Genomic DNA, 18,322 nt, shown 5'->3' with positions numbered 1-18,322 from the left:
CTTCTTTTTGCCAGGTGTAGTACAGCAACTCGACGTGGCATGGACTCAAACATATCGTTGGGAGAATAGAATATTGCAGAATACTGAGCCACGCTGCCTCTATAGCTGCCCATAGTTAAGAAAGTGTTGTCACTGCAGGATTTTGTGCTCGAACTGATCTGTCGATTATGTCCCATAAGAGTTCGAAGGGTAGCCAAATCATTGGCTCGAGCTATCCAGAATGTTGTTCAAACCAATTTAAAACTGTTGTAGACCAGTGCATGGCGCGTTGTCATCATCATCATCATCATCATCATTTAAGACTGATTATGCCTTTCAGCGTTCAGTCTGGAGCATAGCACCCCTTATAAAATTCCTCCATGATCCCCTATTCAGTGCTAACATTGGTGCCTCTTCTGATGTTAAGCCTATTACTTCAAAATCATTCTTAACCGAATCCAGGTACCTTCTCCTTGGTCTGCCCCGACTCCTCCTACCCTCTACTGCTGAACCCATGAGTCTCTTGGGTAACCTTGCTTCTCCCATGCGTGTAACATGACCCCACCATCTAAGCCTGTTCGCCCTGACTGCTACATCTATAGAGTTCATTCCCAGTTTTTCTTTGATTTCCTCGTTGTGGACACCCTCCTGCCATTGTTCCCATCTACTAGTACCTGCAATCATATTAGCTACTTTCAAATCCGTAACCTCAACCTTATTGATAAGGTAACGTGAATCCACCCAGCTTTCGCTCCCATACAACAAAGTTGGTCGCAAGATTGAACGGTGCACTGATAACTTAGTCTCGGTACTGACTTCCTCCTTGCAGAAGAGAGTAGATCATAGCTGAGCGCTCACTGCTTTAGCTTTGCTACACCTCGCTTCCAGTTCTTTCACTCTGTTGGCATCCTGCGAGAATATGCGTCCTAAGTACTTGAAACCGTCCACCTGTTCTTTGTTCCTCCTATTTGGCACTCAATCCCTTTATATCTCTTTCCCACTGACATTACTTTCGTTTTGGAGATGCTAATCTTCATACCATAGTCCTTACATTTCTGATCTAGCTCTGAAATATTACTTTGCAAACTATCAATCGAATCTACCATCACAACTAAGTCATCCGCATATGCGAGACTGCTTATTTTGTGTTCACATATCTTAATCTCACCCAGCCAGTCTATTGTTTTCAACATATGATCCATAAATAATATGAACAACAGTGTAGACAGGTTGCAGCCTTGTCTTACCCCTGAAACTACTCTGAATCATGAACTCAATTTACCGTCAACTCTAACTGCTGCCTTACTATGTATGTAAAGACCTTTAATTGCTTGCAAAAGTTTGCCTCCTATTCCATAGTCTCGTAGAACAGACAATAACTTCCTCCTAGGAACCCGGTCATATGCCTTTTCTAGACCTATAAAGTATAGATACAATTCCCTGTTCCACTCGTAACACTTCTCCATTACTTGCCGTAAGCTAAAGATCTGGTCCTGACAACCTCTAAGAGGCCTAAACCCACACTGATTTTCATCCAATTTGTCCTCAACTAATACTCGCACTTTCCTCTCAACAATACCCACAACGCTGATTAAAGAGATACCTCTGTAGCTGTTACAATCTTTTCTGTTTCCATGTTTAAAGACTGGTGTGATTACTGCTTTCGTCCAGTCTGATGGAACCTGTCCCGACTCCCACGCCATTTCAGTTATCCTGTGTTGCCATTTAAGACCTGACATTCCACTGTATTTGATGAGCTGCGACTTAATTTCATCCACCCCAGCCGCTTTATTGCACTGCAGTGTGTTGACCATTTTCTCCACTTCCTAAAATGTGATCCTATTTCCATCATCATTCCTACCCCTTGTACATCGAAATCTGAAACATTACTGATCGTATTTTCACCTACATTAAGCAACTCTTCAAAATATTCCCTCCATCTGCCCAAGGCATCAACAGGATTCACCAGCAGTTTTCCTGACCTGTCCAAAATACTTGTCATTTCCTTCCTACCTCCCTTTCGAACACTGCTAATTACACTCCAGAATGGTTTTCCAGCAGCTTGACCCAAAGTCTCCAACATGTTTCCAAAGTCTTTCCAAGATTTCTTCTTGGATGCTGCAATTATGTAAAGTCCCCTTAGAAAAATTTATTAATTTCTGTGCTGATAAACCTCTTACATTATTTGATTTTCAAACAGCTGAGCAAAAATGAACATACTCAGACATTCACTAAAGTGACACACAATATTTTTAGCGCAACGAAATCTGACTTTCAATAATCCCTACAAGAGAATGGCCCTGACTAACATTAACCTATACCTTTTATGAATTCTTACCTCACAAAAATCTTCGTTACAGCGAGCGCCAATACTGCCAGCTAAATAAAAGATTCTAACTACTGAAGGCACTAACTACTGATAGGCAAATGAAAGATTTTGATAGAGAACAAACAATGTATTTACCTTAATAGTGTTCAAAAGTCATAATATATATAGCAGTTCATGGCATCCAGTCTTACAAATTTACTGTCTGTGATGGACACACGTCCAGATCATCCGCTTTCAAGACTCCGCCATTTCTCTCCCCATATCCACCACTGCTGGCGGCTCACCTCCAACTGCGCAACGCTATGCACTGTTAACATCCAGCTGCCCAACACTACAATAGCGACTGTTCCAACAATGCTACCCAGCCACAGACTGCACACAGCACAGTCAGTGATTTTCATATAGAGCGTGACGTGGCGTTACCAATAAAAAAACCTAAACAGCCTACTTACAATCTGTTTGGCTTTGTTTCTTTCTTCAACATAACTTTCTCTGTCTACCTGAGTTCTAGTACGTAGCCATTTTTGATACGCCTTCTTTTTCCTTTTACAGGCTGCCTTGACTGTGTCATTGCACCAAGCTGTTTGATTCGTCCTACCTTTACACACTACTGTTCCAAGACATTCTTTAGCCACTTCTAGTACTGTGTCCCTGTACCTTGTCCATTCCTTTTCCAGTGACTGTCATTCAGAAAAATTCTGTCGTTGTTTGGGAACATTGTGACGTGACGGGCGAGTTGTGGCGCCCTGGAAATATTTTAAATTCAGAGTTGGCGGCCGCCGCTCGGGCCACTCGGCAAGCCGCGGTTCGTTAGCAACCGCGCGATGCCGCACAGAGGCCGGACCCCGTGGTCCAGCCGACCGCGTGGCTGGAAATTCCATGGTGACGCTGTGCACGGCCGCCTGTATTACAGGCTGGAGTCGTCAAGCCGACAACGTCGCAGCCTGTGACGTCAGTAGGCCGGCTAGCGTGACCAGCTAGGCCGAGACTGAAGTTTAGATTTCGTCGAATGCAGACGACGTGTCAGATACAAATACGCAACCAGTTTCTTTTGTTGTAGATTTGGTCCCCATAAATAATACAGTAACCTAGATAAGCTAATTTCTCGCAGTATTACGCCGACTTTATGTCGCAATTACGCATTTTATTCTCGTTTCCTTGCAATGATGAACTTTTCAATAACTCACATGTGCTTCATAGCAGTATATTATGACGTTTCTTACCCGAGATTTGGAGATAAAAGTTCAGCAAACAATTTTGTGAGGTGCCTACTAACATTATTTGCAGATTTACAATTATTTCAGTCTGTTATTTGAAATGTATTATCATGTTCCTTCCTATATAAATGACAAACTAATATAAAAGTTTCTGACAGCTGCAACATATCTTGCACACCTTTGTATATGAGGGTGGCATAATAGCAATAATTTTTAACGAACGTTTATTGTGTATTGTTCATTAGTATGTTAGTTTTTTTTTCTATCACAGGTCATACACAATCTACACATCTTTCGGAGTCAGAATGAACTGGGGAACTTGCTGTAGGATTTGCATAAGAAGCGTGACTGAAATTTATCAGTGCATTAAAGTTTATTTCATAGTGGCCACCTCCTCCTTGCCAGTACTAATCAGAGCATTTAAGGACTGAGGTTATGGGTAAGAAAGAAGTTTCATAATTTTGTGTCAAAAGTTATGTAATGTTTTTAATTTTCTATTAACTCCCTCCTTCTTGGAACATATTAAATGATCATTTTGGAGTTTGGTATAATTATTTAACAATATGTTACACATAATGAAAACCAGCTTTTTGTAGATATCAGTAAGTGGCCTTCCACAGAGACATGAATCTGTTAGGGAATCAGTAGGGAATTTTAACACTGACATGTAACCCTCTTCCTTGCTGGATTTGTAGCTGCTGTTGCAACCAGGAACGCATTTTTCTGGCATCTGCAAATAGAATGATGCATTAATTGTTAACGTCAAAATAGTATTATGTAAAAATAGCAAATGAGAATTTGAGTGGACTGGTTTTTTCTACTGCTTGGACATCACGAAACACAAGTCTACAAATAGAATCAAATGTGTAGAAATATTCATAATATTAACACAAATTCACTTAGGAGAAGATTCTGATACTAAACTTACGAATTCAAAACTTTATTTTCAAATTATATCTAGAATATAGTAGAACTTTTGTTGCAATTGTGTAGACGAAAGTCGATCACGTAGCACACTTGCACATATACATGTAACACTACAAACTTCACAGAATTGTATACTTACATTGTGTTATATCTTCGACTGTAGTCACGACTACTTGCTATAATTTTTGCAGGGTCCAGTATAGCATAATTACACTGTAATGCCGGATGAAACAGGCACCGCGAAAGTACGTAAACAACTGCTTCCGTTCGCTACCTTATAGCCACAGCCATGCGGTAGGCCCTAACGTAACGTTGCCACATTTCAGTCCTCCGGCCTCGCTGTGTTGATGAAGGAGACATGCCGGGAGTGCCAAAGATGGCGGACTTTGTGAAACCTTAATGGCAGACATTTCACAGTTCGTTAAGAAATTAATAGTACCCAGATGAATCATGATACCTCAAAAAGATACATGTCGAACACCATTATCTGCACGATGATTCTGGTGGTGTAATCAGATTTTCAATATCTCTATTAGTTTAAAGTTCAGTATTTGACGATAAATTATACAAGTAACACCCAGCAACGAATTTGCAAAATCTAAACGGTTCATCCTAAATTGTGGGGGATTACCAAGCTGGCTTTCGGAGGAACAGATCAACTATAGACCAAATATTCACCCTGCATCAAATTTTGGAAAAGAAACGGGAATACAATAAACCATTTCATAATATTTTCATAGATTTTACAAAAGCATATGATTCAGTATTGCCGTCAAAATTGTACACAATTCTTTTGGAACTTGGAATACCAAATGAGTATGTTAGACTTATAGAAGCGAGTTTGAAAAACACAAAAGGTAGAGTACGTGTGGGGAAATTGGAGTCAGAAGAATTTGTAATAAAGAACGGACTTAATTTAGTCCTAGAATATATTGTACGAATGGCAGCAGATAATTCAGAGGATGTGGAGTTAAATGGATATGTTAAGATATTAGGGTATGCAGATGATCTAAACATCATTAGCGATAGGAAAGAATCTGTAACAGCAAATGCGAATGCTTTAATCAAGGCTAGTGAAGATGTAGGTCTAAGGATAAGTGAAGTCAAAACTAAATACCTGGTTACTGCTAGTAGATCAGGAAATGTTAAGAGTTGGAGACATGCAGTTTGAAAAAGTGAACACATTTAAGTATCTAGGCGTGGACATCACCTCGAGAAATGAGATTGAAACCGAACTGAAGAAGAGATTATGGGCGAGAAATGCGTGCTACTTCTCAATGAATAGATTACTTTCATCACGGATGTTATCAAGGAATTTAAAGATTAGAGTATACAAAACTATTGTTCTACCAGTTATGTTGTATGGGTGTGAGACTTGGTCTCTCACTGTGCAAAATGAAAAGCCGTTTCGAGAATTTGAAAACGAAATTTTGATGAAAATTTACGGAGCAAATAGGGATGACATTAGCGAAGAGTGGCGAAAACTGCGTAACGAAGCGGTTCACGAACTCTATTCAAGCCCTGACATAATCAGTATTATTAAATCACGTAGGCTGCGATGGGCGGCTCACGTAGCTCGAACGGATGAGGGCAGGGCAGCGCGCAGAGTACTGGTAGAGCACCTAGAAGGAAAACGTCCTGTGGGGAGACCGAGGCGTAGATGGGAGGACAATGTGAAGGCTGATTTGAGAAGCCTAGGTATTGAAGGTGAATGGAAGGAAATAGCCCAAGACAGGGACGGATGGTGAGAATACGTTGCTGCGGTAATGGACTCTCGAGTCCGGTATGACCAGTGAGTAAGTAAGTAAGTAAGTTCATCCTAAATTGGTATAAATTACAGGCATGTAACTTGAGTAGTACATGATTTATTGGCGGTCAAAGTGGCCGATTACTATCGATCGCGTCAGGCCATAATTACTCCACAGTTACACGAAAAAGAACGGTAGCAGCATGCTGATAAATACACTCCTGGAAATTGAAATAAGAACACCGTGAATTCATTGTCCCAGGAAGGGGAAACTTTATTGACACAGTCCTGGGGTCAGATACATCACATGATCACACTGACAGAACCACAGGCACATAGACACACGCAACAGAGCATGCACAATGTCGGCACTAGTACAGTGTATATCCACCTTTCGCAGCAATGCAGGCTGCTATTCTCCCATGGAGACGATCGTAGAGATGCTGGATGTAGTCCTGTGGAACGGCTTGCCATGCCATTTCCACCTGGCGCCTCAGTTGGACCAGCGTTCGTGCTGGACGTGCAGACCGCGTGAGACGACGCTTCATCCAGTCCCAAACATGCTCAATGGGGGACAGATCCGGAGATCTTGGTGGCCAGGGTAGTTGACTTACACCTTCTAGAGCACGTTGGGTGGCACGGGATACATGCGGACGTGCATTGTTCTGTTGGAACAGCAAGTTCCCTTGCCGGTCTAGGCATGGTAGAACGATGGGTTCGATGACGGTTTGGATGTACCGTGCACTATTCAGTGTCCCCTCGACGATCACCAGTGGTGTACGGCCAGTCTAGGAGATCGCTCCCCACACCATGATGCCGGGTGTTGGCCCTGTGTGCCTCGGTCGTATGCAGTCCTGATTGTGGCGCTCACCTGCACGGCGCCAAACACGCATACGACCATCATTGGCACCAAGGCAGAAGCGACTCTCATCGCTGAAGACGACACGTCTCCATTCGTCCCTCCATTCACGCCTGTCGCGACACCACTGGAGGCGGGCTGCAAGATGTTGGGGCGTGAGCGGAAGACGGCCTAACGGTGTGCGGGACCGTAGCCCAGCTTCATGGAGACGGTTGCGAATGGTCCTCGCCGATACCCCAGGAGCAACAGTGTCCCTAATTTGCTGGGAAGTGGCGGTGCGGTCCCCTACGGCACTGCGTAGGATCCTACGGTCTTGGCGTGCATCCGTGCGTCGCTGCGGTCCGGTCCCAGGTCGACGGGCACGTGCACCTTCCGCCGACCACTGGCGACGACATCGATGTACTGTGGAGACCTCACGCCCCACGTGTTGAGCAATTCGGCGGTACGTCCACCCGGCCTCCCGCATGCCCACTATACGCCCTCGCTCAAAGTCCGTCAACTGCACATACGGTTCACGTCCACGCTGTCGCGGCATGCTACCAGTGTTAAAGACTGCGATGGAGCTCCGTATGCCACGGCAAACTGGCTGACACTGACGGCGGCGGTGCACAAATGCAGCGCAGCTAGCGCCATTCGACGGCCAACACCGCGGTTCCTGGTGTGTCCGGTGTGCCGTGCGTGTGATCATTGCTTGTACAGCCCTCTCGCAGTGTCCGGAGCAAGTATGGTGGGTCTGACACACCGGTGCCAATGTGTTCTTTTTTCCATTTCCAGGAGTGTATATTTATTCATCTATGTCTTTGTTTATATCCGATATATACTATTCATGAAGAAACTGGTCAATTATTTACTGTGTTTTAGAAAGTACAGAGACATTAGGCTACTGGCTTACTTCTGTTCTGTTCAAAAAATGGTTCAAATGGCTCTGAGCACTATGGGACTCAACTTCTGAGGTCATCAGTCCCCTAGAACTTAGAGCTACTTAAACCTAACTAACCTAAGGACATCAAACACATCCATGCCCGAGGCAGGATTCGAACCTGCGACCGTAGCGGTCGCATGGTTCCAGACTGTAGCGCCTAGAACCGCTCGGCCACTCCGGCCGTCTCTGTTCTGTTCATTTGATATATGTTTATTTAATAATGTGTGTTAGAGCGTGTTTATGGTCCAGCCGTAGGAATATTTATTTAATTTCAATTTATTTAAATGTAAGCACAGTATTTCGAATCTGTTTGATTATGTTTGTGAGTGTGCGTTGGCTCGGAGACAGGGCGAGAGTGCTCTAGCCAGTCGCAGTGATCGTTCCACAAAGGACAACTGGAGAGACTGTATGGAAGTGGGGAGGAGGATCGTTTCGAGAGAGGACAGAGGAGTTCTTGACAGTACGGGAGAGGACACGGGAGAGTCCTGGACTGTACGGTACGACGGACGCACGGTCGCGGGTAAGGCTGGACGTGGAGCAGCGGCGGACAGCAACACCGACTCAAAGGAAGGCCTCGGCGCTTGTTCGTGACGTCACGTCAGCTAGGCACGGCGAACGCCAGGTCTGTTGCAGGCGTACTCATAGCGGTGGTGTCTCCCTCTCTGACACAGGAAAATGTGAAACTATTGGCGGTAGTTGACCAACACACATTGTTCTGAGAGATATCTGCAATCGCCCGCATCTCGTGGTCGTGCGGTAGCGTTCTCGCTTCCCACGCCCGGGTTCCCGGGTTCGATTCCCGGCGGGATCAGGGATTTTCTCTGCCTCGTGATGGCTGGGTGTTGTGTGCTGTCCTTAGGTTAGTTAGGTTTAAGTAGTTCTAAGTTCTAGGGGACTGATGGCCATAGATGTTAAGTCCCATAGTGCTCAGAGCCATTTGAACCATTTGAGATATCTGCAATCAATTACTTGTGCAATTCATTACACTTCTTAACAAATAGTGTGGTCCTGAACTTAAATTTCCACCTGTTTTAAGGATTGACATACAAAAACTAATTGATGGTCCAGCAGCAACAGGATTCGTGCTTCTTTACCTTATTTGTGAATCTGAGGAAGTTACGTTTGTACTAGGTTGCTTTTATAAGAAACTGTGAACTTATTGGTGCTCTTCTTTAGGTATCTCGGTTGACTATGGGGTGAGGAGCACTGAATGTTAATGAAATATCTTGCGATTGTACACGTTGGGGGAGGGAGTGGGGGACAGAAGAAGAGGCAAAAGAGAGATACTTGTTCTATCAAATAATTCTTTTTTTTATCTTATAAAGTTTCTCCTTTCAGTTGCAAGAGGGGAATATTTATCTTTTATAATGTGCATGTTTAAAAAAGTTTAAGCTCAGCAGTATTTTCGATGTATGAAGCTATTTTGTTTCCTGTTTAGAAATCCTTTCGTTGAAAACGACTGTAATGTAATGGCTGGCAACAATTGGACATTTACAGATGTAAATTAGTTCACATTTCCAGTGACGATGTCAAACGAAAATAAATAAGTAAATAAAAGAAACGAGTTAATTGTAAGGGGGTTGGGGTAAGTTTCGATAGCAAAATGGATCAAGTAAATATAGTTACTCGAATGTAAAATTTCCGAAGCTTGCAATGGGGCGAAGCATCTTCTCATATTGATCTACGTTTGTTTCGACAGGATTCAGTAATTATGATCTTCATTTGTAGCTTTACGATAGTAAGAAAATCTTTCATCTAAATAAAACTGCAGAAGCCAAAACAATACCAAACATTTTGTCCAAAAGTAAGAGATTTACAGTGATGAGCACGCCCAGGCGTTTCTGCCTGCAACAGACCTGGCGTTCGCCGTGCCTAGCCCACGTGACGTCACCAGCAAGCGCCGAGGCCTTCCTTTGAGTCGGTGTTGCGTACAGTCGCGGGAAAGACTTGGAGAGTGGAGCAGCTTGCACGTGGTCGCAGGAGACGGAAATATTTCGTAGTGCTGACTTGTGCACTTGTGAGACTTCCGTGGCTTCTGCAGTGAAGACCTAGTATGCGTTTAGAAGTGAATATCTCGCGAGCTATGTTGTTGTTCATAACTAATTACGTGAAGTAGGAATTATTGTTTCCCTGTTATTCAACTTATATGATAGCGGAACAAACACTGGTAGCAGTTACTTCTGTAAAATATCTGGGAGTATGCGTGCGGAACGATTTGAAGTGGAATGATCATATAAAATTAATTGTTGGCAAGGCGGGTGCCAGGTTGAGATTCATTGGGAGAGTCCTTAGAAAATGTAGTCCATCAACAAAGGAGGTGGCTTACAAAACACTCGTTCGACCTGTACTGGAGTATTGCTCATCAGTGTGGGATCCGTGCCAGGTCGGGTTGACGGAGGAGATAGAGAAGATCCAAAGAAGAGCGGCGCGTTTCGTCACAGGGTTATTTGGTAAGCGTGACAGCGTTACGGAGATGTTTAGCAAACTCAAGTGCCAGACTCTGCAAGAGAGGCGCTCTGCATCGCGGTGTAGCTTGCTGTCCAGGTTTCGAGAGGGTGCGTTTCTGGACGAGGTATCGAATATATTGCTTCCCCCTACTTATACCTCCCGAGGAGATCACGAATGTAAAATTAGAGAGATTCGAGCGCGCACGGAGGCTTAGAGACAGTCGTTCTTCCCGCGAACCATACGCGACTGGAACAGGAGAGGGAGGTAATGACAGTGGCACGTAAAGTGCCCTCCGCCACACACCGTTGGGTGGCTTGCGGAGTATAAATGTAGATGTAGATGTAGTAACCGATCTAGCAACTGCGCCAGACACTAGTTGTCTTACACGTACAGGCGTTGCGGACCGCAGTGCTTTATTCTTCCTGTTTACATATCTCTGTATTTGAACACGAATGCCTACACCAATGGTGCTTCCGCAAATTTGTAGCACAAAAGTGTTTTCCTTTCGTTGATTACATAAAAACTGAAATGTGCACCCTGCAATGCATTAGTCGTGTGCGCCTATTGCTTTATTGAAGCCTTACACCTGACACACAGTCCCCTGTGTGGAGAGCTGTTTGAACGGCAGCATGTCATTCTCAATGGAGAGATTCTCTTCCGAAGTAAGAGTGATTTTGGGTGTGCCGCAGTGGAGTGTCGTAGGACCGTTACTATTCACAATATACATAAATGACCTTGTGGATGACATCGGAAGTTCAATGAGGCTTTTTGCACATGATGCTGTGGTGTATCGAGAGGTTGTAAAAATGGAAAATTGTACTGAAATGCAGGAATTGACGCATGGTGCAGGGAATGGCAATTGAATCTCAATGTAGACAAATGTAACGTGCTGCGAATACATATAAAGATAGATTCCTTATCGTTTACCAACAATATAGCAGGTCAGCAACTGGAAGCAGTTAATTCCATAAATTATCTGGGAGTACGCATTAGGAGTGATTTAAAATGGAATGATCATATAACGTTAATCGTCGGTAAAGCAGATGCCAGACTGAGATTCAACGACTTGACGCATGGTGCAGGGAATGGCAATTGAATCTCAATGTAGACAAGTGTAATGTGCTGCGAATACATAGAAAGATAGCTCCCTTATCATTTAGCTACAAAATAGGAGATCAGCAACTGGAAGCAGTTAATTCCATAAATTATCTGGGAGTACGCATTAGGAGTGATTTAAAATGGAATGATCATATAAGGTTGATCGTCGGTAAAGCAGATGCCAGACTGTGAGATTCATTGGTAGAATCCTAAGGAAATGCAATCCGAAAACAAGCCCGCATCTCGTGGTCGTGCGGTAGCGTTCTCGTTTCCCACGCCCGGGTTCCCGGGTTCGATTCCCGGCGGGGTCAGGGATTTTCTCTGCCTCGTGATGCCTGGGTGTTTCGTGCTGTCCTTAGGTTAGTTAGGTTTAAGTAGTTCTAAGTTCTAGGGGACTGATGACCATAGATGTTAAGTCCCATAGTGCTCAGAGCCATTTGAACCGAAAACAAAGGAAGTAGGTTACAGTACGCTTGTTCGCCCACTGCTTGAATACTGCTCAGCAGTGTGGGATCCGTACCAGATAAGGTTGATACAAGAGATAGAGAAGATCCAACGGAGAGCAGCGCGCTCCGTTACAGGATCATTTAGTAATCGCGAAAGCGTTACGGAGATGATAGATAAACTCCAGTGGAAGACTCTGCAGGAGAGACGCTCAGTAGCTCGGTACGGGCTTTTGTTGAAGTTTCGGGAACATACCTTCACCGAAGAGTCAAGCAGTATATTGCTGCCCCCTACGTATATCTCGCGAAGAGACCATGAGGATAAAATCAGAGAGATTAGAGACCACACAGAGGCATACCGACAATCCTTCTTTCCACGAACAGTACGAGACTGGAATAGAAGGGAGAACCGATAGAGGTACTCAAGGTACCCTCCGCTACAAACCGTCAGGTGGCTTGCGGAGTATGGATGTAGATGTAGATGTAGATGTGGACAGGATGACGGACAGCCGCCTGCTTGTGTGTGTTGGCAGTGTCTCTGCGGCCGGCGGTGACGGGGGAGTCGTGGCCGAAGGTGTTCGGGGCTCTTCTGCTCCACGAGTACCAGCTGGAGAGCTTCCACTTCCACTGGGGCCACCGCTTCTCCAGGGGCAGCGAGCACGTCCTCAACAGCATCAGGTAAGCGGTGCACGCGCTCAACATCCACCAGCGTTCGTAATGAAGGCAGCTTTGTCGTTAAGCACGAACCAACAGATAGTTCTGCAGTACCCTCAGAGTACTCTGCCCATTTGTAGTGACAGAGCGAGGTGGCGCAGTGGTTAGCACACTGGACTGGCATTTAAATTGCACCTGGCCATCCTGATTTAGGTTTTACGTGCGTTCCCTAAATAGCATCAGACAAATGTTGGGATGGTTCCTTTGAAAGAGTACGACCAACTTCCTACCCCATTCTTCCCTGATCTGATGGGACCGAAGACCTCGCTGTTGGTCCTCTCCCCCCAATCAACCAACCAGCCCTTTGTAGCGTTAATCTATCTGTCTTGTTCTTCCTGTTGTACACATATACACTACTGACCATTAAAATTGCTACACCACGAAGATGACGTGCTACAGACGCGAAATTTTACCAACAGGAAGAAGATGCTGTGATATGCAAATGATTAGCTTTTCAGAGCATTCACACAAGGTTGGCGCCGGTGGCGACACCTACAACGTGCTGACATGAGGAAAGTTTCCAACCGATATCTCGTACACAAACAGCAGGTGACCGGCGTTCCCAGGTGAAATGTTGTTGTGATGTCTCGTGTAAGGAGGAGAAATGCGTATGATCACGTTTCCGACTTTGGTAAAGGTTGGATTGTAGCCTATCGCGATTGCGGTTTATCGTATCGCGACATTGCTCCTCGCGTTGGTCGACATACAATGACTGTTAGCAGAATATGGAATCGGTGGGTTCAGGAGGGTAATACGGAACGACGTACAGGATCCCAACGGCCTCGTTTCACTAGCAGTCGAGATGACAGGCATCTTATCCGCATGGCTGTAACGGATCGTGCAGCAACGTCTCGATCCCTGAGACAACATATGGGGACGTTTGCAAGACAACAGCCATCTGCACAAACAGTTCGCCTACGTTTTGCAGCAGCATGGACTATCAGCTCGGAGACCGTGGCTACGGTTACCCTTGACGCTGCGTCATAGACAGGAGCGCCGGCGATAGTGTACTCAACGACTAACCTGGGTGCACGAATGGCAAAACTTCATCTTTTCTGATGAATTCAGGTTCTGTTTACAGCATCATGATGGTCGCATCCGTGTTTGGCGGTGAACGCACATTGGAAGCGTGTATTCGTCATCGCCATACTGGCGTATCAGCCGGCGTGATGGTATGGGGTGCCGTTGGTTAGACGTCTCGGTCATCTCTTGTTCGCACTGACGGCACTTTGGACAGTGGACGTGTTACGACCCGTGGCTCTACCCTTCATTCGATCCCCGCGAAACCCTACATTTCAGCAGGCTAATGCACGCAGGTACTGTACGGGCCTTTCTGGATACAGAAAATGTTCGACTGCTGCCCTGGCCAGTACATTCTCCAGATCTCTCACCAACTGAAAACGTCTGGTCAATGGTGGCCGAGCAACTGGCTCGTCACAATACGCCAGTCACTACTCTTGATTAACTGTGGAACCATATTGAAACTGCATGGGCAGCTGTACCTGTACACGCCATCCAAGCTTTCTTTGACTCAATGCCCAGGCGTATCAACGCCATTATTACGGCCAGAGGTGGTTGTTCTGCGTTCTGATTTCTCAGGATGTATGCACCCAAATTGCGTGAAAATGTAATCACATGTCAGTTCTAGTATAATATATTTGTCCAACGAATATCCATTTATCATCTGCATTTCTTCTTGGTGTAGCAGTTTTAATGGCCAGTAGTGTATTAAATAAAGGCAGTCAATGTGGTTCCGTCTGTATGTTTGAGCTAATCTCAGCAACTACTGTGGGGATTTTGTTAATGTTCTCACTGGTAGATAGACCAATTCACAAGGAAGGGCCCGCTACGGTGGCAGAGCAGTTCTAGGTGCTTCAGTCCGGAACAGCGCGACTGCTACGGTCGCAAGTGCGAATCCTGCCTCAGGTGTGGATGCGTGTGTTGTCCTTAGGTTAGTTAGGTTTAAGTAGTTCTAAGTTCTAGGGCACTGATGACCACAGATGTTAATTCCCATAGTGCTCAGACCCATTTGAACCACAAGGAAGGTTTGCTTATATGTTTTATAAATATTTCGTGCAAACTGGTTGAATTAAGCTCCACCACCCTTGTGACAGCTGTGGAGCATAATCTGTCGCCAGCACACTGGTCGGCAAAGATGAAGCACGAGGACTGATTAGTGGACGCTGGATCAAGCGCACCTATCACGAGAGGTGCCAGAGACACACTGACAAGCAACATACCGCCAACGCCCTCTCGATACCATATACGAGGGCAGTTCAATAAGTAATGCAACACATTTTTTTTCTCGGCCAATTTTGGTTGAAAAAACCGGAAATTTCTTGTGGAATATTTTCAAACATTCCCGCTTCGTCTCGTATAGTTTCATTGACTTCCGACAGGTGGCAGCGCTGTACGGAGCTGTTAAAATGGCGTCTGTAACGGATGTGCGTTTCAAACAACGGGCAGTGATCGAGTTTCTTTTGGCGGAAAACCAGGGCATCTCAGATATTCATAGGCGCTTGCAGAATGTCTACGGTGATCTGGCAGTGGACAAAAGCACGGTGAGTTGTTGGGAAAAGCGTGTGTCATCATCGCCGCACGGTCAAGCAAGACTGTCTGATCTCCTGCGTGCGGGCCGGCCGTGCTCAGTTGTGACTCCTGCAATGGCGGAGCGTGCGAACACACTCGTTCGAGATGATCGACAGATCACCATCAAACAACTCAGTGCTCAACTTGACATCTCTGTTGGTAGTGCTGTCACAATTGTTCACCAGTTGGGATATTCAAAGGTTTGTTCCCGCTGGGTCCCTCATTGTCTAACCGAACACCATAAAGAGCAAAGGAGAACCATCTGTGCGGAATTGCTTGCTCGTCATGTGGCTGAGGGTGACAATTTCTTGTCAAAGATTGTTACAGGTGATGAAACATGGGTTCATCACTTCGAACCTGAAACAAAACGGCAATCAATGGAGTGGCGCCGCACCCACTCCCCTACCAACAAAAAGTTTAAAGCCATACCCTCAGCCAGTAAAGTCATGGTTACAGTCTTCTGGGACGCTGAAGGGGTTATTCTGTTCGATGTCCTTCCCCATGGTCAAACGATCAACTCTGAAGTGTATTGTGCTACTCTTCAGAAATTGGAGAAACGACTTCAGCGTGTTCGTAGGCACAAAAATCTGAACGAACTTCTCCTTCTTCATGACAACGCAAGACCTCACACAAGTCTTCGCACCTGAGAGGAGCTCACAAAACTTCAGTGGACTGTTCTTCCTCATGCACTCTACAGCCCCGATCTCGCACCGTCGGATTTCCATATGTTTGGACCAATGAAGGACGCAATCCGTGGGAGGCACTACGCGGCCCTCATTTCAAGGTGGCGTAAGGCCGTAGCACTGAATGGAGATTACGTTGAAAAATAGTGTTGTGTAGCTAAAAGATTGGGGAATAACCTGGTGTATTTCAATGCTGAATAAAAAACCCCTGTTTCAGAAAAAAAATGTGTTGCATTACTTATTGAACTGCCCTCGTATTTAGGCCGCTGCTGCCGAGTGGAGGGCCTCACCGACTCACTCCACCAGTCTGACACCTGTCAGTATCTTCACAGAGTGGGCTCAGTTCATCGCAGGCTATGACAGTACGTAGTGACCAGATTAGTGCCTGCAGTGGGACTGGCAGTGAGGCTCAGATTTGTAATAGCAAGATTACCGATATTTTCTGCAAGAGGACTATTCCTGATGAGCTTGTACCATGGATCTGGACTCTAGTCAAGTAGTAGCGTCATCTCGACAAATAACCGTATTAATCCATGTGTGCATTGGTGTTGTACCAGCCACGCGTAACATCCTCTCCCTTGCTTCCTTGTGGTACAAGACTCTACAAAAAGAATGCCATTTCCATCCAGTGGTGAATGCCAGAACACCTTGCGAGCACAATTCTGTGTGACACGATGCAGCCCTGTCCAAACTGAATAAGTGCGGTTGGTCCACTTCCTTTGATACACCGACGAGTGGCAGAGTGTACAATTTGGCGTGGCGCACTCAGCGTGGACGCACATTATCGTATTTACATATTATTTGTTTGGATACTTTGAAATTATGTAAATTGAAGGTGGAGGGGAGAGTGAAAGAAAGAAAGGGAAGGAACTAATGATATCAGCTGCATTGGGACCTTACGCAGAATTAGCGGTGACGAATGAAAATGTGTGTTGGATCAGGACTCGAATCCGCGTTCTCCTGATTACTAGGCAGTTGCGTTAACCACTTGTAATGGTCGCCTAGTCGTAGATATAGCTAATTGCTATAATCGCACTATTTCACTCCCATTTACGGAGCTTGTTAGCACTTGATGTTAGGTTGGCGCCATTAAAATGCATTGTGTTGTGGTAATCGCTGCTACTTGCTGGATCGCTGCTGTGTCTCGATGCTGATGCTGGCTCTAAATCTGGTTGTCTAGGGTTAAAAACATGAGGTCCCGTGTTTTTTATGTGCTTTTGATGATAAAGAACGAGCGAAACCAACAAATATGTAAACTTCAAATATTTATTACTCTGGTGGCCATCTTAATTCCACTGTCCACCAAAGACCATGACACAACACAAAGTAGTACTTCCTTTACATGTTCTTTGCATTGTTTATCCACCTCAAACAATAACACACAAACACACTTTACCAAAGTGACATTCCGACTGCCCCCCGACCCTTCTTGCTGCTTGTATTTATAACATTGTCAAAGAACTACTAAAAAGAGATATAGTTTAAAGTCACATGTACATCTGTTATCATAATTTGTGCAGAAAAGTTATTAATTTGCATCGAGTGACATAATTTAACATGTTATTACAATGACAGACAGATTTGTTGACTTGACACAATAATTCTCTGTTACAAAAGGTCGTTTTTTTAGAAGTTTGTCAATTGACTTCTCTAATTTGCATAAATAAGTAAATAACATGAATTATTAAGAATTACATTGGTTTTCGTCTAAAATAGGATTGATTACGTGAATACTGAGTGAAAACGCTCCTAGTGAACAAATAGGTTCCACTGGGTGATTTTTATTTAAGGAGATCCAAAATACCAAAGTTGGCCACTATTTTTCGTACTTCATATCAATTATTTAAGATGAACTTAGTGTTTTTACATGATGACATTTGCTGTATCAGTGATCAAGTGATATAAACTTTTGTGTGGGTCAGTTATTCAGTATAATTTAATGGGTTGACTGTTTATGGAAACATGTTATGCAATCATTGTTAACATACACAATAACTTTTCTATAATCATAAATACTCGTTAAACTGGTTGAATTTGGAGGGTATCGCATACTTCGGTACAGTAAAGCCTTTAATATGTTCCGTTACACACTGCACCATCCAGACACAGCGTTTACCACAAATGTGCGGACTACCTTGGCACGCTCCCTAGACACCTGACATCCCCATACCCACGTTCCCTATCTGCAGGCCCCAGACACGCCCTACATGCTGACCAATTTTAGATCCCCACTGGCGGTCGAACGTAAATGTGTATCCAACTGTAGGTTGTGAAATCAGTGCGCATCAAGATGAACCAATTATGCGAGAGCATGGTGTCTTGGTTTTTCGGACATGTCTGAAAGGACAGACAATACACATTCGTGTA

General features: G+C 44.7%; 1 protein-coding gene across 1 annotated transcript in view; it reads left to right on the top strand.

The window, feature by feature from the left end:
- Positions 1–18,322, top strand: part of LOC126109810 (carbonic anhydrase) — a 214,348-nt gene that overhangs the window by 167,517 nt on the left and 28,509 nt on the right. The window contains exon 5 of the mRNA XM_049914870.1: positions 12,503–12,647. Within this exon, the coding sequence (XP_049770827.1) occupies positions 12,503–12,647 (145 nt within the window). The remainder of the gene's footprint in view (positions 1–12,502; positions 12,648–18,322) is intronic.

The sequence above is a fragment of the Schistocerca cancellata genome, chromosome 12 (genome assembly GCF_023864275.1).
Source record: "Schistocerca cancellata isolate TAMUIC-IGC-003103 chromosome 12, iqSchCanc2.1, whole genome shotgun sequence".
In the NCBI taxonomy this organism is placed as follows: domain Eukaryota; kingdom Metazoa; phylum Arthropoda; class Insecta; order Orthoptera; family Acrididae; genus Schistocerca; species Schistocerca cancellata.
The sequence above is the reverse complement of the archived record's forward strand: the minus strand, read 5'-3'. Positions and strand labels throughout refer to the sequence as shown.